The following is an 18313-nucleotide window of genomic DNA, read 5'->3' on the forward strand; positions in this document are numbered from 1 at the left end:
GGTCCTCTTATGACTCGGTTACAGGAGACATAACATGGGGTGCCTGGAACGTGTGTCCCAAGGCTCACAGGTAAGGCTCCCTTCAGCCATAACTTGGATCCTGGTCTAACTTACTCAAGTGGACATTCTTACCCAACTGACCCCTAGACTTATATAATATCAAACTGACCCCGAAAGTCCACATTAACAGAAGGATACAGCATCTTGCCTGGCCTTGGCAATGATCAGGTTCTCCATCATCTGCCTCTGAAGAGAGAGAGTCTGTGTTGAAAGAAAATTGATAAATATTTTACATTTCTAGACTGTCAGATATTTCCTAATTACATTATGTGTGAGATAAGACAAGTAATATTTTCCAGGAGGCAGAATTCTTGTTGAAATGTAAACATAAAATGTTATTATCACCTCAACACTACAACCAGTAATTGCCTGAGGTAGGCTGGCTGTTGGCCGATTGCATTATATGGCTTATCAGGGTCTGAACAACGAAACTTCAAAGGTTAAAGGGTTGTCATTGATTGCATTCGAGTAAGCTTCTGGAGAGGTCACTACTACTGGGTCGTTCCACCTCAAAAAGCACAAGAAAGGATTGACCCCCCGCGTTGTGTCAAGTTGGCTGGATGTCCTTTGGGTGGTCGACTATTCTTGATACACACAGGAAACTGTTGAGCGTGAACAACCCAGCAGTATTGCAGTTCTTGACACACACAAACCGGTGCGCCTGGCACCTACTACCATACCTGTTCAAAGGCACTTAAATATTTTAACTTGCACATTCACCCTCTGATTGGCACACATACACAATCCATGTCTCAATTGTCTCAAGGCTTAAAAATCCTTCTTTAGCCCGTCTCCTCCCCTTCAGCTACACTGATTGAATCGGATTTAACAAGTGACATCAATAAGGGATCATGGCTTTCACCTGGATTCGCCTGGTTAGTCTAAGTCATGGAAAGAGCAGGTGTTCTTAATGTTTTTTGCACTCAGTGTATAATACTTAATATAGTTCCCAACATCTGATTTGGACCAAACTTTTTTCTAACAATAAGTTGGACATGAGGAATCCAAATAAATTGTCAAAAGCCACCCAAGGTCCATCCTATGACAGTGCCACGTTGAAAGTCACTGAGCTCTTCATGGTTGTGTGCTCGATTTTATACACCTGTCAGCAACGGGTGTGGCTGAATTAGCCGAATCCACTAATTTGAAGGGGTGTCCACATACTTTTGTATATATAGTATATATCTATCTCATTGGGAACGATCCTACTACTAGTCACCGTGTGAGTACATGTGCTACTGGTGCTTTCAAGACCACTGAGAACTTGGAAAAGAACAAAGTCAAATCATGACGTCAGTGATCTCCAGGTCGGAGCTCTAGAAATATGCCCGAGTTTCCGACTTCGAATTCTGAGTTGGACGACCGTTCAAAACTATTTTTCTCAGTCGGAGGTACTTTTTTCCGAACTTCACAGTTGTACTTAAGTCTGAGATTTCCGAGTTCCCAGTTGTTTTGAACGCGACATACATCTCGTATAGTAGTGTGTGAGTAAAACGTAATTGGAACAATGAAACTACATGGACATAAAAAGTACCTTCACAAATTCCTTTAGTTTTTCCCACTGAGAACGCAGATCCATTTGGCCGTTATGTCGCCGGAACATTCTTGGCATCTAAATTGTGGGATTTCAAAATGTTTTTGTTCTAACCTACTAAAACGCGTGGAAAAGTAAAAATATTATTCCTTGAAGGACACGATAATGCGGTCAGTGTCCCTTAAAGTGGCTCCGAAATACTCACCATTTTAGAGAAGAACATGTGTTTATGTTTCATGAATATGATGAATGAACACGAGGAAGAAAAAAAAAATGCCCGCTGTAGTTCGTATTCTGACCGTATTTCAATTCAATCTCTAACCTTGGAGTGAGTCTAATCCTGTTGACTTCTCAACTAAAACTCGAATCCAGCAAGAGCGTGTGGCGCGCCAAATAAGGTCTAAACAAATCGATTCCCTAATCACCTTGAAGGGGCGTGAACCTTGTATGGATTCACATGCCACTAGTCTCGTGCATGCATGTGATTGTGCTTCAATGGAAAGCCCATAGTATTCTATTTAACAATAAAGATGAAATAGAGGAGTCAATGAGTACACTTGCATCAAGCATGAATAATTAAATATCTCCTTTCCATGTTATCAGTCTACTTCATTCGAAGCTGTTTTCTACAAGTCTACTGCTTTATATACACACCATAGCAGGGTCCCAGAACTGAGGGACATAATTTATGTAGAAGAAACATGATGCTGAGCTCTTGTTGGGTCCAACTCTGCCTCATACCAACATCAGATTTTATTTAACCTTTATTTAACTAGGCAAGTCAGTTAAGAACAAATTCTGGGGCGGCAGGAAGCTTAGTGGTTAAGAGCGTTGTGCCAGTAACCGAAAGGTCGCTGGTTCTAATCCCAGAGCCGACTAGGTGAAAAATCTGTCGATGTGCCCTTGAGCAAGGCACTTAACCCTAATTGCTCCTGTAAGTCGCTCTGGATAAGAGCGTCTGCTAAATGACTAAAATGTAAATCCGGACGACGCTGGGCCAATTGGGACTCCCAATCACGACCGGTTGTGATACAGCCTGGAATTGAGATGCAGTGCCTTAGACTGCTGCGCCACTCGGGATGGTACTCATGTGTGTGTGACTCAAATTCATATGTAGAGGATATAACAGCTGTGTGAATCTCACAACCTTTCTGCTTTGCTTTGGTGTTCTACTGTAATCTGACACACATTAAACTGAGAATTAAAATAGCAGCCAGTTAATTTACAAGATCCCTAAATTTATCCAATTTTGGGGATATTCTAAAATCATGGTTGCAATGTAAAGTTTGGTTCAACTAAATGTGGTGTCTGTTTGGTATAAGTGAATAACACACAAACACAAAGACTGACCAGAGAAGTCTTCTGTGTACGGGCCTGAGCAGGGGGGAGTCGGGCCAGACGAGCTTCATAATTTTCTTTCAACTTCTGGTTCAACCGTGAGGCCTCCTCTATGGGTGTAAGCTCCCTTTAATACACACAAAAACATACAAAAATGTTTAGTCACATGTTACCAAAGGTATAAACTGTATCAAGTCTACGACTGGGATGGCTTACAATGTGAATTTCAGTTCTGTACTATTTGAATACTCTGTATTAATCAACTCTGTTTAATCAACGGCCTCTTCGACAATTTAACAAAGTTCTACAATGACAACCATTCACTGATAAGAGTGACTTCTGATGTAGGCGTCTCATGAATACTGTAACCAGGGAGAGTCCTTCTATTTCACTGAGTGGCTATTACTAGAACTCTCCTTTTTGTCCCCCGATTGTTTAGTCCTCAGTTTCTCTGACAACAACTCACTTCCTGGTATCCTGTGACTCCACTGTCTGCAACCTCTGGAAGACTTCTGGGGGCAGGAAGGGGGTGACCTCCCCTCCACCCTCAGAGAGAACTCTGCGCTGTCCAGGCCTGGGGTTATGTTTAGGCCCCGAGTCAATAACGAGATCTTGTGGTTGTGGCGAAACTGGAGGAGGGACAGGAGGTTGACACGTTTCGGGGAAAAGTCATTTGAAAAACGTAGCAAAATTTGGGGCTAAATATATTTACCAATCTTTCCAGGGCTTACTGCAACAGACGGGGCTAAGGTTGTGGTCAGGCTGAGTGCTGCTGAGTTGGTAGGTGTAGTGTAGGAGGTAGGGGTTGGGGGGTCATCTCTCCTTCCTATGAAGGAGGACTTGGCTCTCTCCAAACACTGCTCAGCCAGCCTCAACATCTTTTCCACCTCTACTGCTACCATCTCTCCCTCTGGGTGAGGAAAGAAAAGCAAAATGCAGAAGAGAAAAGCAAAATTTGATAACTGGTAACCACTATCCACTGCAACTAAATTAAAACAATCCACGCTAAGAACTGATTAAATCTCAGTATCTACATGGGAGTACAACTTCATCAAGGTTGATACAGTCATCCTGATGTGTCCTTCATTAGTTTAGGAGGGAGTAAAGGTATTCAAATGAATCAACATGTGATGTAATCCTGTGCTTGTCTACTTGTTGTCTACAAACAAACCCACTCAACTACTTACTCCAGGACTTATTTAATGCCCAAACTCTGCAAACATGGATGTTCCATTGTTTATTTTCTACCTTCTAAAACAGTGTTTCCCAAACCTGATCCTCAGGTACCCCCAACAGTACACATTTTTATTGTAACCCTGGACAAGCACACCTGATTCAACTAATCATCAAGCCCTCAATGAGTTGAATGAGGTGTGTTGGTCAAGGGCTTCAATGAAACTGCTTACTGTTGGGGGTACTCAAGGACCAGGGTTGGGAAATACTGTTCTAAAATGACTTATAGACCTGCCCTGGCAGGGAGGGTTGAGTGGAGTGGAGAAAGAGATGACAAACGTCATAGTATCTTGATTGACCTTAGATTTCTTTATGTTCAGTGACTGCCAGGCATAAAGATGTAGTTGCAGCCCCATCTTGAAAGCACCATAACAGCTCTTATTTACAGAGCACCTCTTGAATAAAAGAAGATGTATAATTTAGTTTTGCATAATGTAATATAGTCCAGGTCTCATCTTACTCCTCGATACAGCATCCTCCAAAAGTGAGTGGGAGATGAAGTTGATACTCCTCAAGTATGCACAGTAAGCTTCCTAGAGAAAAAAAGAAAGCTCTAAACTTCCAACAGTAGGCTACTGTAGAAACATAATAGCATTACAACATAGATAGAACATTATACCAACACGCCAACTAGCTACTGTAACAAGTGCTATTGCATTGTTTACGTCATCAACGAAGCATATCTCGTGGCTATAAAACTCGTTCAACGTAATTCTAAATCAACCCTTACAAAAAAAGATTGCAGTTTTAAAACTGCAGTAAGTGCAGTCGACTGTGGTATTTTGGACGCATAACTGCAGTCGAACTGTAGTTATACTGCAGTCACAATGCAAAATTATTGCAGCACATTTTTTGGGGGGAACGCAGTATTTGCAGCATCCTGCAGTTATACTGCACTCTGACTCATTCTTTTTTCGTAAGGGTATTGAAAGCTTGACATTAGTATGTATAAGCCCCGTGTAGCTCAGTTGGTAGAGCATGGCGCTTGCAACGCCAGGGTTGTGGGTTCGTTTCCCACGTGGGGCCAGTATGAAAATGTATGCACTCACTAACTGTAAATCGCTCTGGATTAGAGCGTCTGCTAAATGACTGAAATGTAAATGTTGTGGGTTCGTTTCCCACGGGGGGCCAGTATGACAAAATGTATGCACTAACTGTAAGTCGCTCTGGATAAGAGCGTCTACTAAAATTCATTTTTTAAAAATTAGAATACCTTATGTCGGTTCCCTGCGTCCAATTGTATAGCCACTTTAGCTATTTTCATGGCATTTTGAAGGGGCTTCATGCCACCGTCAGCCCCAGCTGCGGCCATGGTTGTTGTTGTTGTTGTTGTGACCAATCGTTCCGGATGTAAACTCTGCATGAACGGAAGCATGGATTTCTACAGCCGCAAGATGGCGCTACATTCTGGTGGTTCTTTTGACGTTATTATCAAATATTTCTTATAACTAACAAAATATAGATCACAGCCTGTCGATTCCAATGTGAACAAATGAGTCATAGTGGGAAGACGAGCAAGGAGGGGGGCAAAGCCAAGCATGAGCTAGCAAGATCCTATTGCTGTGTTCTAGAACGTATACTATTATTGTTAGGGAACGCCAACTCTGTGAAGTGCGCGTGTGCAAGATCTCAATTCGCCCTTTGCACTCCTAAACAGAGCAATTGTTTGAATACTTTGGCAAAGGGTAAAGTCTACAAAACATAGTCCACTCTGTTCGTAACCGATTCTCGTTTTGGGAACAGAAAACTGTATTGAGATCAAATGTTTAATCGATGAGAAAATGTGCAGAATGTCGGCCAAAAGACATTTCGTTCATCTTCTCCCACTGCCGGCCACTGGCCTTCCTCTCGTTACCATATTTGGTAGTGAATAGAAACGCCAACCGGATGCTTCACCTTTATACATCTGGTGAAATATCTGTGTCATTGTTCTATCTGTGTTATTATTTTTTACTCCTTCCGGGTTTCGTGTTTCAATAGAAACCGTTTCCAGTTCGTGCTTTACGATATTGTGTTACTGTTAAAATCTACAATGTATATTTTACTAAACCACCAACCAACTAAGTATTCAAATTACAAATGACTGCTAGAATTTGAGGCGAATCGTGTTCTCCTTATTGGAAGTCGCAGCTGTAGGTTTCAAACCAACGTTGGGTTTTAAACAGCTATACAAATAACAGCGCTCCCCATGTAAGGCTCAAGTTACTTTGAAAGCTACTGCCACATTATATTTACAGGACTTTTCTTTAGGATCCTCTTTAGGACTCTGTGTAATGAAGAAGAGAGGGAGACGAGCGCGGCTACCCGATGTGGCAGCAGGACAGAGAAGCCATACTCAGTCAGTGGCTGGGGTCAACAAACCTGCTGGGCGGCGAGAAAGACCCAAGAATGCTGTGAAAACACCTCCACCATCAGTTGCATGTGATGGGGGTTTCGAGGATGTTGGTCAAAGTGACAGATCTGCAAGATTACAATTGAGCACAACAGTGTCAGTTGTGGAGATAGAAGGGGAGGAGCATCCAGAGAATATATCAAAGAAATCAGGAAAGTACCCTGCAAAAGTCTTGACAGATCAGTCTAGATTGAGGTCAATGACAGGTTGTCATGTATTTATATTTCTACAAGGTAAAGGATCAGCTCTTACACTTTCTCAAATGCAACCTCCTTCCTTTACTGTTCCTACAGGTATGGGCAGACTAAGCACTGCATTCTGTCGACTCTGTCATGGAAAGTTCTCACCTCGGAGGCTGCGGCATGCCTTCGACAAGTGGCCAGGGGAGCTGGAGGAGGTCCCTGACCAGGCAGAGCCAGCCCAGTCGCCCCTGCTTTTCTACACAGACTTTCAGCGCCTAGTGGGAGTGCCACTGAACCGTGACCCACGTCTCTCACAGTTTGTCTGCAAGAACTGCCACACAAAATTCTACAAGTGCCACACTATCCTGCTCACATTTCTGCAGAGGGTAAACCTCTTGCCATCTGTGAATGTGCACACCAGAGACAGGTGAGGAAAAATGCGAGCAACTGTAATGTCACTGGGTAGAGAACGGCGATTGTAAACCTGTAGGAGGGTCAGCAATGAGCAGTGAAACCAAAACATGATGTTGATTTTGGTTTCAGGAAAAGTTCAGAGTGCTCTCAATCAACAGTGGGTCCCAGCTTGTTGTGTAAGTGGATACATTCCATCAGGACAAGATGATTACCAGATTTTGATCCACAGAGATTACAACCACTGTTACTAAATGTCCCATTTCTCTTTCCTCCAACCTGACAACCACCCCTCCCTCTCCCAGCATCCTCCATCCCCTCCGATCCCAAGTGTCTCCACAGCCTGGTGTCCTGGGCCCACCACCATGCAGAGGACTGCCGCTCCTGCCCTGACCTGAAAGAAGTGCTGGAGGGGCAATGCTGGGGCTCAGTAAGGGCCGTCTGGGGGTGTGTGGATGGACATAGTTACATGATGGACACACAGACCAGAGCAAATCCTGGACACAATGGGAGTGATCCCCAACTGGAAGGTGAGGAGCAGCCCAGAGGGAACCGAACCCCTGTCAACACAACCATGGCCCAGCTCAGTCCAGATGCTACCCCACAGACTCAGAGCTCCATCAACACTGATGCTACTAACACCAGTGCAGATGGTGAGACAGCTTTTGGTGCCTCAAAGTTACCCTGAGAAACGGGAACACTCAGTATTTAATTTGAGTATTCAATTAAGTATAGTCTTGACTGCATTGAAATGTGTGACTCTTTGTAGGTGGTTACCATCTTATGGTCTGGTGCCAGTCCAAATTCATTTGTTTGACCCTCTTGTCCCTAGAATTTGTCTTTGGTAAGGAGACACCCTCCCCTGCACCAGCCCCACTCATGGACAGGACAGGTGACATTGACCTATCTGACAGGTGAGTCAACAGTGACGCACATGGTTCAAGTTATACAGTTCTGGGAAGTTAAGATTGGTTAAACAATAGGCTGTGTGTGTTCATGTGAAACCTTAGGAACATGTCCAGTGAGGATGAGTTGGAAGAGAAAAGGAAAAATGGATCCTCTGATGAATTATTTGAACCATACCCAGAGAAGAAGTGAGTGGATTGATGTGGGTTCTAGCTATTTTGCATATCAAAGCAAAATAATGTACATAGAATAATTTGTATTGATACACACAGTAATAACATAGTAGCACATCAGTGGACAATAAGAGCACTTATCAGAGCAACATTGGTAGCTGTAAAAAAGGGCATCAAATTCATGGCTTTGATATCTTGAGTGTTTTCTCCCCTTTCCCATGCCTTGCAGAGTTGCCTCCCCGAAGAAGAGAACCAGAAGAAAAGAAGCAAAAACTCCCAAGGAGCCTAAAGTTAGAAAGAAGCCAGGACCCAAGCCTGGCTGGAAGAAGCCAATCAAGTCAGAAAGGTACGTTACAAGCTGTCTGGGGGGCAAAGCACCAGATCTTTGTAGTTTAACAGATTTGTTAAAATCATGAATTGGAGTGTAGCTGGTAGTGGAGAGTAATACATGTGACATTTGTGAAGTATCCATGTTTGTTTTTTGTTTTCAGAGAGGAGCTGCCCAATATCTACAAATGTCCATACCAGGGCTGCTCAGCTGTGTACCGAGGCGCAGACGGCATGAAGGTCAGATACAAGTCATCCTTACGGCACTGCTTATCCTCTTATGGCCTTGAACATTTCAATTAATACATAAGAGTATTCTGAGGGCTGTTTTTATCTGTGGGGTACAGAAACACATTAAGGAGCACCATGAAGAGGTCCGTGAGCGACCCTGCCCTCACCCTGGCTGCAACAAGGTCTTCATGATTGACCGCTACCTGCAGCGACACGTCAAACTCATCCACACAGGTAGGTTTGGACTGGAGACGGGGCTAATACTGAAGACTAGGGCAGCATCCCTTTGTGCCCTGGTCAAACGTAGTGCACTATATAGGGATTAGGGTGCCATTTGGGCGCAGCCTGAGAGATGTTTGTGTGCTTGTATTAAAGGCCCAGTGCAGTCAAAAATGTGATTTTCCTGTTTTATATATATTTCTACACTGAGGTTGGAATAATACTGTGAAAATGATGATAATGCCCTTTTAGTGTAAGAGCTCTTTGAAAAGACCGCCTGAAATTTCAGCCTGTTTTGGTGGGATGGTGTTTTGGCCTGCCTGGTGACATCACCAGCCAGTGAATTAGTTCATAGACCAATAAGAGTTTCAAACCTCTCTGCTAATAACAGATCGTTTTCCCCTCCCCACTCAGACCACTCCCAGACAGTCCTGGCAAAATTATTGCTTGAAAAATGGCTCTTTGCTAAGAAGCTATATTTGTTTCTTTTTGACAATGTTATTTGAAACAATCACAGTAAGGTACTTAATTGTTACCCAGAAATAATTTGATATTGAGATAAAAACAGCTGCATTGGACCTTTAAGTTTGACCTTTTCCAGAGGTGAGGAACTACATCTGTGACCAGTGTGGTCAGACCTTCAAGCAGAGGAAGCACCTGTCTGTGCACCAGATGCGCCACTCAGGGGTCAAGCCACTACAGTAAGTACAGAGGGACATAAAGCTCATATCAAGAGGCAAGGTAATGCTGGTTTATGTGTTGCGAGGGGCTCAAGCACTGATGAGTCTGTCAGACTGTAGCCTTTGATTACAGTGCATTCAGAAAGTATTTAGACCCCTTCCCTTTTTTTCACATTTTGTTATGTTGCAGCCTTAAAATTGATTAAATAGAAAAAATGTCCTCAATCTACACACAATACCCCATAATGACAAAGCTAAAACTGGTTTTTAGAAATGTTTGCAAATGTATTAAAAATAAAAAACAGATACCTTATTTACATAGGTATTCAGACCCTTTGCTATGAGACTCGAAATTGAGCTCAGGTGCATCCTGTTTCCATTGATCATCCTTAAAATGTTTCTACAACTTGATTGGAGTCCACCTGTGGTAAATTACATTGATTGGACATTATTTGGAAAGGCACACATTTGTCTATATAAGGTCGCACATTTGACAGTGCATGTCAAAGCAAAAACCAAGCCATGAGGTCGAAGGACTTGTCCGTAGAGCTCGAGACAGGATTCTGTTGAGGCACAGATCTGGGAAAGGGTACCACATTTCTGCAGCATTGAAAGTCCCCAAGAAAACAGTGGCCTCCATCATTCTTAAATGGAAGAAGTTTGGAACCAACAAGACTCTTCCGAGAGCTGGCTGCCCAGCCAAACTGAGAAATCGGGGGAGAAGGGCCTTGGTCAGGGAGGTGACCAAGAACCCGATGGTCACTCTGACAGAGCTCTAGTGTTCCTCTTCGGGGATGGGAGAACCTTCCAGAAGGACAACCATCTCTGCAGCACTCCACCAATCAGGCCTTTATGGTAGAGTGACCAGACAGAAGCCACTCCTCAGTAAAAGGCACATGACAGCCCGCTTGGAGTTTGCCAAAAGGCACCAAAAGGACTCTCAGACAATGAGAAACACGATTCTCTGGTCTGATGAAACCAAGATTGAACTCTTTGACCTGAATGCCAAGCATCACGTCTGGAGGAATCCTGGCGCCATCCCTACGGTGAAGCATGGTGGTGGCAGCATCATGCTGTGGGGATGTTTTTCAGTGGCAGAGACTGGGAGACTAGTCAGGATCGAGGGAAAGATCAATCCTTGATGAAAACCTGCTCCAGAGCGCTCAGGACCTCAAAACAACAACCCTAAGCACACAGCCAAGACAACGCAGGAGTGGTTTCGGGACAAGTCTCTGAATGTCCTTGAGTCGCCCAGCCGAGCCCAGACTTGAACCCGATCGAACATCTCTGGAGAGACCTGAAAATAGCTGTGCAGCGACGCTCTACATCCAACCTGACAGAGCTTGAGAGGACCAAGAAGACTCGAGGCTGTAATCGCTGTCAAAGGTGCTATAACAAATTATTGAGTAAAGGGTCTGAATACTCATGTAAATGTGATCCGTTTTTAATATATGTGCACACATTTCTAAAAACCAGTTTTTGCTTTGTCATTATGGGGTATTGTGTGTAGATTGATGAGAGAAAACAATTTAATCCATTTTAGAATAAGGCTGTAACGTAACAAAATGTGGTAAAGGTCAAGCGGTCTGAATACTTTCCGAAGGCACTGTATGTGGCTGTAAAGCCGAAACGTCTGTGCCGAAATCCCTGATGCAGTAAAAAATTTAAAACATTGAATAATGAAGTAAGCTTTATGTGACATATTTCAGTGCGATCCACCTCTTTGTTTGTCTGAATTTGGAGGTTTTACGCACCAGCCAAGCTTTTGGGAGAGCGCCATGGTTCTTTTGATTTGTGACACCCTCAAAGAAATTTTTTTGTCACATGCGCCGAATTCAACCTTACCGTGGAATGCTTACTTTCAAGCCCTTAACAAACAATGCAGAGTAAGAAAGTATTTGCTAAATAAACTAAAGTAAAAAAAAAAGTTACACAATAAAATAACAATAACGAGGCTATATACAGGAGGTACCGAATTAATGTGCGGGGGTACGGATTAGTCGAGGTAATTGAGGTCATATGTACATGTAGGTAGGGGTAAAGTGACTGCACAGATAATAAACAGCGAGTAGCAGCAGCGTAAAAAAAGGGGGTCAATTCACATACACTACCGTTCAAAAGTTTGGGGTCATTTAGAAATGACCTTGTTTTCGAAAGAAAAGCACATTTTTTGTCCATTAAAAGAACATCAAATTGATCAGAAATACAGTGTAGACATTGTTAATGTTGTAAATGGCTATTGTAGCTGGAAACGGCTGATTTGTAATGGAATATCTACATAGGCCCATTATCAACAACCATCAGTCCTGTGTTCCAATGGCATGTTGTGTTTGCTCATCCAAGTTTATAATTTTAAAAGGCTAAATGATCATTAGAAAACCCTTTTGCAATTATGTCAGCACAGCTGAAAACTGTTGTGCTGATTAAAGAAGCAATAAAACTGGCCTTCTTGAGACTAGTTGAGTATCTGGAGCATCAGCAATTGTGGGTTCGATTACAGGATCAAAATGGCCAGAAACAAAAAACTTTCTTCTGAAACTCATCAGTCTATTCTTGTTCGGAGAAATGAAGGCTATTCCATGCGAAAAATTGCCAAGAAACTGAAGATCTCGTACAACGCTGTGTACTACTCCGTTCACAGAACAGCGCTTACTGGCTCTAACCAGAATAGAAAGAGGAGTGGGAGGCCCCGGTGCACAAATAAATTAGTGTCTAGTTTGAGAAACGCCTCACAGGTCCTCAACTGGCAGCTTCATTAAATAGTACCTGCAAAACACCAGTCTCAACGTCAACAGTGAAGAGGTGACTCCGGGATACTGACCTTCTAGGCAGAGTTGCAAAGAAAAAGCCATATCTCGGACTGGCCAATAAAAATTAAAGATTAAGATGGGCAAAATAACACAGACACTGGACAGAGGAAGATTGGAAAAAAAGTGTTATGGACAGGCGAATCGAAGTTTGAGGTGTTCGGATCACGAAGAACATTTGTGAGACGCAGACCAAATGAAAAGATGCTGGAGGAGTGCTTGATGCCATCTGTCAAGCATGGTGGAGGCAATGTGATGGTCCGGGGGTGCTTTGGTGGTGGTAAAGTGGGAGATTTGTACAGGGTAAAAGGGATCTTGAAGAAGGAAGGCTATCACTCCATTTTGCAACGCCATGCCATACCCTGTGGACGGCACTTGATTGGAGCCAATTTACTCCTACAACAGGACAATGACCCAAAGCACAGCTCCAAACTATGCAATAACTATTTAGGGAAGAAGCAGTCAGCTGGTATTCTGTCTACAATGGAGTGGCCAGCACAGTCACCGGATCTCAACCCTATGGAGCTGTTGTGGGAGCAGCTTGACTGTAAGAAGTGCACATCAAGCCAATCCAACTTGTGGGAGGTGCTTCAGGAAGCAAGGGGTGAAATCTCTTCAGATTACCTCATCAAATTGACAACTAGAATGACAAAGGTCTGCAAGGCTGTAATTGCTGCAAATGGAGGATTCTTTGACGAAAGCAAAGTTTGAAGGACACAATTATTATTTCAATTAAAAATCATTTTTTCTAACCTTGTCAATGACTACATTTCCTATGCATTTTGCTATATTTGCTATTCAAACTCATTTCATGTATGTTTTCATGGAAAACAAGGACATTTCTAAGTGACCCCAAACTTTTGAACGGTAGTGTAGTACGGGTAGCCATTTGATTAACTGCTCAGCATTCATATGGCTTGGGGGTAGAAGCTGCTAAGGAGCCTTTTGGACCTAGACTTGGCACTCCGGTACTGCTTGCTGTGCGGAAGCAGAGGGAACAGTCTATGACTTTGGTGGCTGGAGTCTTTGACAATTTTTAGGGTCTTCCTCTGACACCGCCTGGTATAGCGGTCCTGGATGGCAGGAAGCTTGGCCCCAGTGATGTACTGGGCCGTACGCACTACCCTCTGTAGCGCCTTGCGGTTGGATGCCGAGCAGTTGCCATACCAGGCAGTTATGTAACCAGTCAGGATGCTCTCAATGGTGCAGCTGTAGAACTTGTTTAGGATCTGAGGACCCATGCAAAGTCTTCTTAGTCTCCTGAGGGGGAATAGGTGTTGTCGTGCCCTCTTCACTACTGTCTTGGTGTGTTTGGACTATGATAGTTTGTTGGTGATGTGGACACCAAGGAATTTGAAGCTATCGACCCGCTCCACTACAGCCTCGTTGATGATGTGAATGGGGGTGTGCTCTGCCCTCCTTTTCTTGTAGTCCACGATCAGCTCCTTTGTCTTGCTCATGTTGAGGGAGAAGTTGTTGTCCTGGCACCACACTGCCAGGTTTCTGACCTCCTCCCTATAGGCTGTCTCATCGTTGTCGGTGATCAGGCCTACCACCGTTTTGTCGTCAGCAAACTTAATGATGTTGTTGGAGTCGTGCTTAGCCATGCAGTCGTGGGTGAACAGGGCGTACAGTACGGGACTGAGCACGCACCCCTGAGGGGCTCCCGTGTTAAGGATCAGCATGGCAGGTGTGTTGCCTACCCTTACCACCTGGGGGAGGCCCGTCAGGAAGTCCAGGATCTAGTTGCAGAGGGAGGTGTTTAGACCCAGGGTCCTTAGCTTAGTGATGAGCTTTGAGGGCACTAGGGTGTTGAACACTGAGCTGTAGTCAATGAACAGCATTCTCACGTAGGCGTTCCTTTTGTCAAGGTGGGATAGGGCAGTGGAGTGCAATAGAGATTGTGACATCTGTGTAGCTGTTGGGGCGGTATGCGAATTGGAGTGGGTCTAGGGTTTCTGGGATGGTGTTGATGTGAGCCATGACCAGCCTTTTTAAAGCACTTCATGGCTACAGATGAGAGTGGTATGGGTCATTAGTAATTTAGGCAGGTTACCTTGGCGTTCTTGGGCACAGGGACTATGGTGGTCTGCTTGAAACATGTAGGTATTAGAGACTCAGTCAGGGACAGGTTGAAAATGTCAGTGAAGACACTTGCCAGTTTGTCAGCGCATGCTCGGAGTACACGTCCTGGTAATCCGTCTGGCCCTGCAGCCTTGTGAATGTTGACCTGTTTAAAAGGTCTTACTCACATCAGCTACGGAGAGCGTGATCACACAGTCGTCCGGAACAGCTGGTGCTCTCATGCATGCTTCAGTATTGCTTGCCTCGAAGCGCGCATAGAAGTTATTTAGCTCCTCTGGTAGGCTCGTGCGGCTGGGCTTCCCTTTGTAATCCGTAATAGTTTGCAAGCCTTGCCACATCCGACGAGTGTCAAAGCCGGTGTAGTAGGATTCAATCTTAGTCCTGTATTAACGCTTTGCCTGTTTGATGGTTCGTCAGAGGGAATAGCGGGATTTCTTAAAAGCTCCTTGAAAGCGGCAGCTCTAGCCTTTAGCTCAGTGCGGATGTTGGCTGTAATCCATGGCTTCTGGTTGGGATATGTGCGTACGATCTCTGTGGGGACGACGTCATCGATGCACTTATTGATGAAGCCGGTGACTGATGTGGTATACTCCTCAATGCCATTGGATGAATCCCGGAACATATTCCAGTCAGTGCTAGCAAAACAGTCCTGTAGCTTAGCATATGCGTCATCTGACCACTTCCGTATTGAGCGAGTCACTGCTACTTCCTGCTTTCGTTTTTGCTAGTAATCAGGAGGATAGAATTATGGTCAGATTTGCCAAATGAAGGGAAAGGGAGAGCTTTGTACGCGTCTCTGTGTGTGGAGTAAAGGTGGTCTAGAGTTTATTTCCTCTGGTTGCACATGTGACATGCTGGTAGAAATTAGGTGAAACGGATTTAAGTTTTCCTGCATTAAAGTCCCCGGCCACTATGAGCGCCGCTTCTAGATTAGCATTTTCTTGTTTGCTTATGGCCTCACTAAGCCTCTTTATCTCCACTTTCAGGTGTGAAGTGTGTGGTTTCCAGTGTCGCCAGAGAGCGTCACTAAAGTACCACATGACCAAACACAAGGCAGAAGCTGATCTGGAATTTGCATGCAAACTGTGTGGAAAGCGCTTTGAGAAGGCCCACAACCTCAACGTCCACATGTCCATGGTGCATCCCCTCACACTAGCAGCTTCCGGAGGAAACATCGACAGCGCCTCCAACCCTGCTATCAACCCTGCTATCACCAACATACAGAGCATCACAGAGACTGGGGAACTGAACCCGTACACCAGTTGACCGACTTGATTAGGCCTGTGACCCTCAAGGAGCTGTAACAACCACAACGTCCTCTAAACCACAAAGTACAACAGCCACGGGATGATTTTTGTCTGAGCGGATGGTCAGTGGGCCAGAACATAATTATAATAACCACAACTAAGCCCAAAAAGTGATTATATTTGAAAATAACAATAATTTCGTAGATTGATTACATTGAATATTCGTGGGGATACTTGGGAACAGATTTCCTACATTAAACTCATTTATTAAAAATAAATCGCTCGCGGGCCGTTTTTGGCCCGCCTGCCGCCTGTTGCCGACCCCTGCTCTATAAGGAGTCTGGTATAGAATGGTCATGGCTAATGTGTCTAATAGACTTGAGGTTGAGAATAAGGTTAATATAAGTTATACGTGCACTGTGTATAAATGACAGTACTTCTAAAAGGAGTACAGCTAGCGGATCCTCTAAGCCATGTAAGCTGTGTGATACTTACTTTGGTGTTGTACTGCTCTATAATTATAACCTTAAGGCAACATTATCATGTAGCTAGCCAAGTATATACTTAATGGGAGGACAAAGACCAAGTTTTCAAACTCCCCCATAAATCTTTTATATACAGTATCTCACAAAAGTGAGTACACCCCTCACATTTTTGTAAATATTTGAGTATATCTTTTCATGTGACAACACTGAAGATATGACACTTTGCTACAATGTAATGTAGTGAGTGTACAGCTTGTATAAAAGTGTAAATTTGCTGTCCCCTCAAAATAACACAACACACAGCCATTAATGTCTAAACCGCTGGCAACAAAAGTGAGTACAACCCTAAGTGAAAATCTCCAAATTGGGCCCAAAGTGTCAATATTTTGTGTGGCCACCATCATTTTCCAGCACTGCCTTAACCCTCTTGGGCATGGAGTTCACCAGAGCTTCACAGGTTGCCACTGGAGTCCTCTTCCACTCCTCCATGACGACATCACGGAGCTGGTGGATGTTAGAGACCTTGCACTCCTCCACCTTCCGTTTGAGGATGCCCCACAGATGCTCAATAGGGTTTAGGTCTGGAGACATGCTTGGCCAGTCCATCACCTTTACCCTCAGCTTCTTTAGCAAGGCAGTGGTCGTCTTGGAGGTGTGTTTGGGGTCGTTATCATGTTGGAATACTGCCCTGTGGCCCAGTCTCCGAAGGGAGGGGATCATGCTCTGCTTCAGTATGTCACAGTACATGTTGGCATTCATGGTTCCCTCAATGAACTGTAGCTCCCCAGTGCCGGCAGCACTCATGCAGCCCCAGACCATGACACTCCCACCACCATGCTTGACTGTAGGCAAGACACACTTGTCTTTGTACTCCTCACCTGGTTGCCGCCACACACGCTTGACACCATCTGAACCAAATAAGTTTATCTTGGTCTCATTACATTTTAGTCATTTAGCAGATGCTCTTATCCAGAGCGACTTACAGTTAGTGAGTGCATACATTATTTTATTTTTATTTTTTATTTTTCATACTGGCCCCCCGTGGGAATCGAACCCACAACCCTGGCGTTGCAAACACCATGCTCTACCAACTGAGCTACATCCCTGCCGGCCATTCCCTCCCCTACCCTGGACGACGCTGGGCCAATTGTGCGCCAGCGTCTCATCAGACCACAGGACATGGTTCCGGTAATCCATGTCCTTAGTCTGCTTGTCTTCAGCAAACTGTTTGCGGGCTTTCTTGTGCATCATCTTTAGAAGAGGCTTCCTTCTGGGACAACAGCCTTGCAGACCAATTTGATGCAGTGTGCGGCGTATGGTCTGAGTACTGACAGGCTGACCCCCCACCCCTTCAACCTCTGCAGCAATGCTGGCAGCACTCATACGTCTATTTCCCAAAGACAACCTCTGGATATGACGCTGAGCACGTGCACTCAACTTCTTTGGTCGACAATGGCGAGGCCTGTTCTGAGTGGAACCTGTCCTGTTAAACCGCTGTATGGTCTTGCCCACCGTGCTGCAGCTCAGTTTCAGGGTCTTGGCAATCTTCTTATAGCCCAGGCCATCTTTATGTAGAGCAACAATTCTTTTTTTCAGATCCTCAGAGAGTTCTTTGCCATGAGGTGCCATGTTGAACTTCCAGTGACCAGTATGAGGGAGTGTGAGAGCGATGACACCAAATTTAACACACCTGCTCCCCATTCACACCTGAGACTTTGTAACACTAACGAGTCACATGACACCGGGGAGGGAAAATGGCTAATTGGGCCCAATTTGGACATTTTCACTTAGGGGTGTACTCACTTTTGTTGCCAGCGGTTTAGACATTAATGGCTGTGTGTTGAGTTATTTTGAGGGGACAGCACATTTACACTGTTATACAAGCTGTACACTCACTACTTTACATTGTAGCAAAATGTCATTTCTTCAGTGTTGTCACATGAAAAGATATACTCAAATATTTACAAAAATGTGAGGGGTGTACTCACTTTTGTGAGATACTG

General features: G+C 44.3%; 1 protein-coding gene and 1 pseudogene across 3 annotated transcripts in view; one reads left to right on the forward strand and one right to left on the reverse strand.

The window, feature by feature from the left end:
* LOC311137074 (VPS9 domain-containing protein 1-like) overlaps positions 1–18313 on the reverse strand; it is a 48865-nt pseudogene that overhangs the window by 20167 nt on the left and 10385 nt on the right. Inside the window, exons 14-17 of the transcript XR_014615456.1 lie at positions 3645–3842; positions 3399–3561; positions 2945–3059; positions 199–261 (exon numbers count right to left, since the gene is read on the reverse strand). The product of XR_014615456.1 is annotated as a VPS9 domain-containing protein 1-like (transcript). The remainder of the gene's footprint in view (positions 1–198; positions 262–2944; positions 3060–3398; positions 3562–3644; positions 3843–18313) is intronic.
* Positions 6118–16364, forward strand: LOC311137805 (zinc finger protein 276-like). Of its 2 annotated transcripts, XM_084172398.1 has the most exons (11): positions 6118–6713; positions 6851–7166; positions 7283–7329; positions 7456–7803; positions 7983–8064; positions 8161–8244; positions 8459–8575; positions 8721–8796; positions 8904–9021; positions 9608–9707; positions 15565–16364. In XM_084172398.1, exons 2-11 carry the CDS (start codon positions 6853–6855, stop codon positions 15842–15844), a joined length of 1566 nt encoding a protein of 521 aa, XP_084028524.1. In that variant the 5' UTR covers positions 6118–6713; positions 6851–6852; the 3' UTR covers positions 15845–16364. The 2 variants fall into 2 exon arrangements, with proteins under 2 accessions (XP_084028524.1, XP_084028523.1); XM_084172397.1 differs by having other exon boundaries at positions 6343–7166; positions 15565–16293.

Source organism: Coregonus lavaretus (assembly GCF_964263955.1).
Source record: "Coregonus lavaretus genome assembly, chromosome: 11".
NCBI lineage: Eukaryota > Metazoa > Chordata > Actinopteri > Salmoniformes > Salmonidae > Coregonus > Coregonus lavaretus.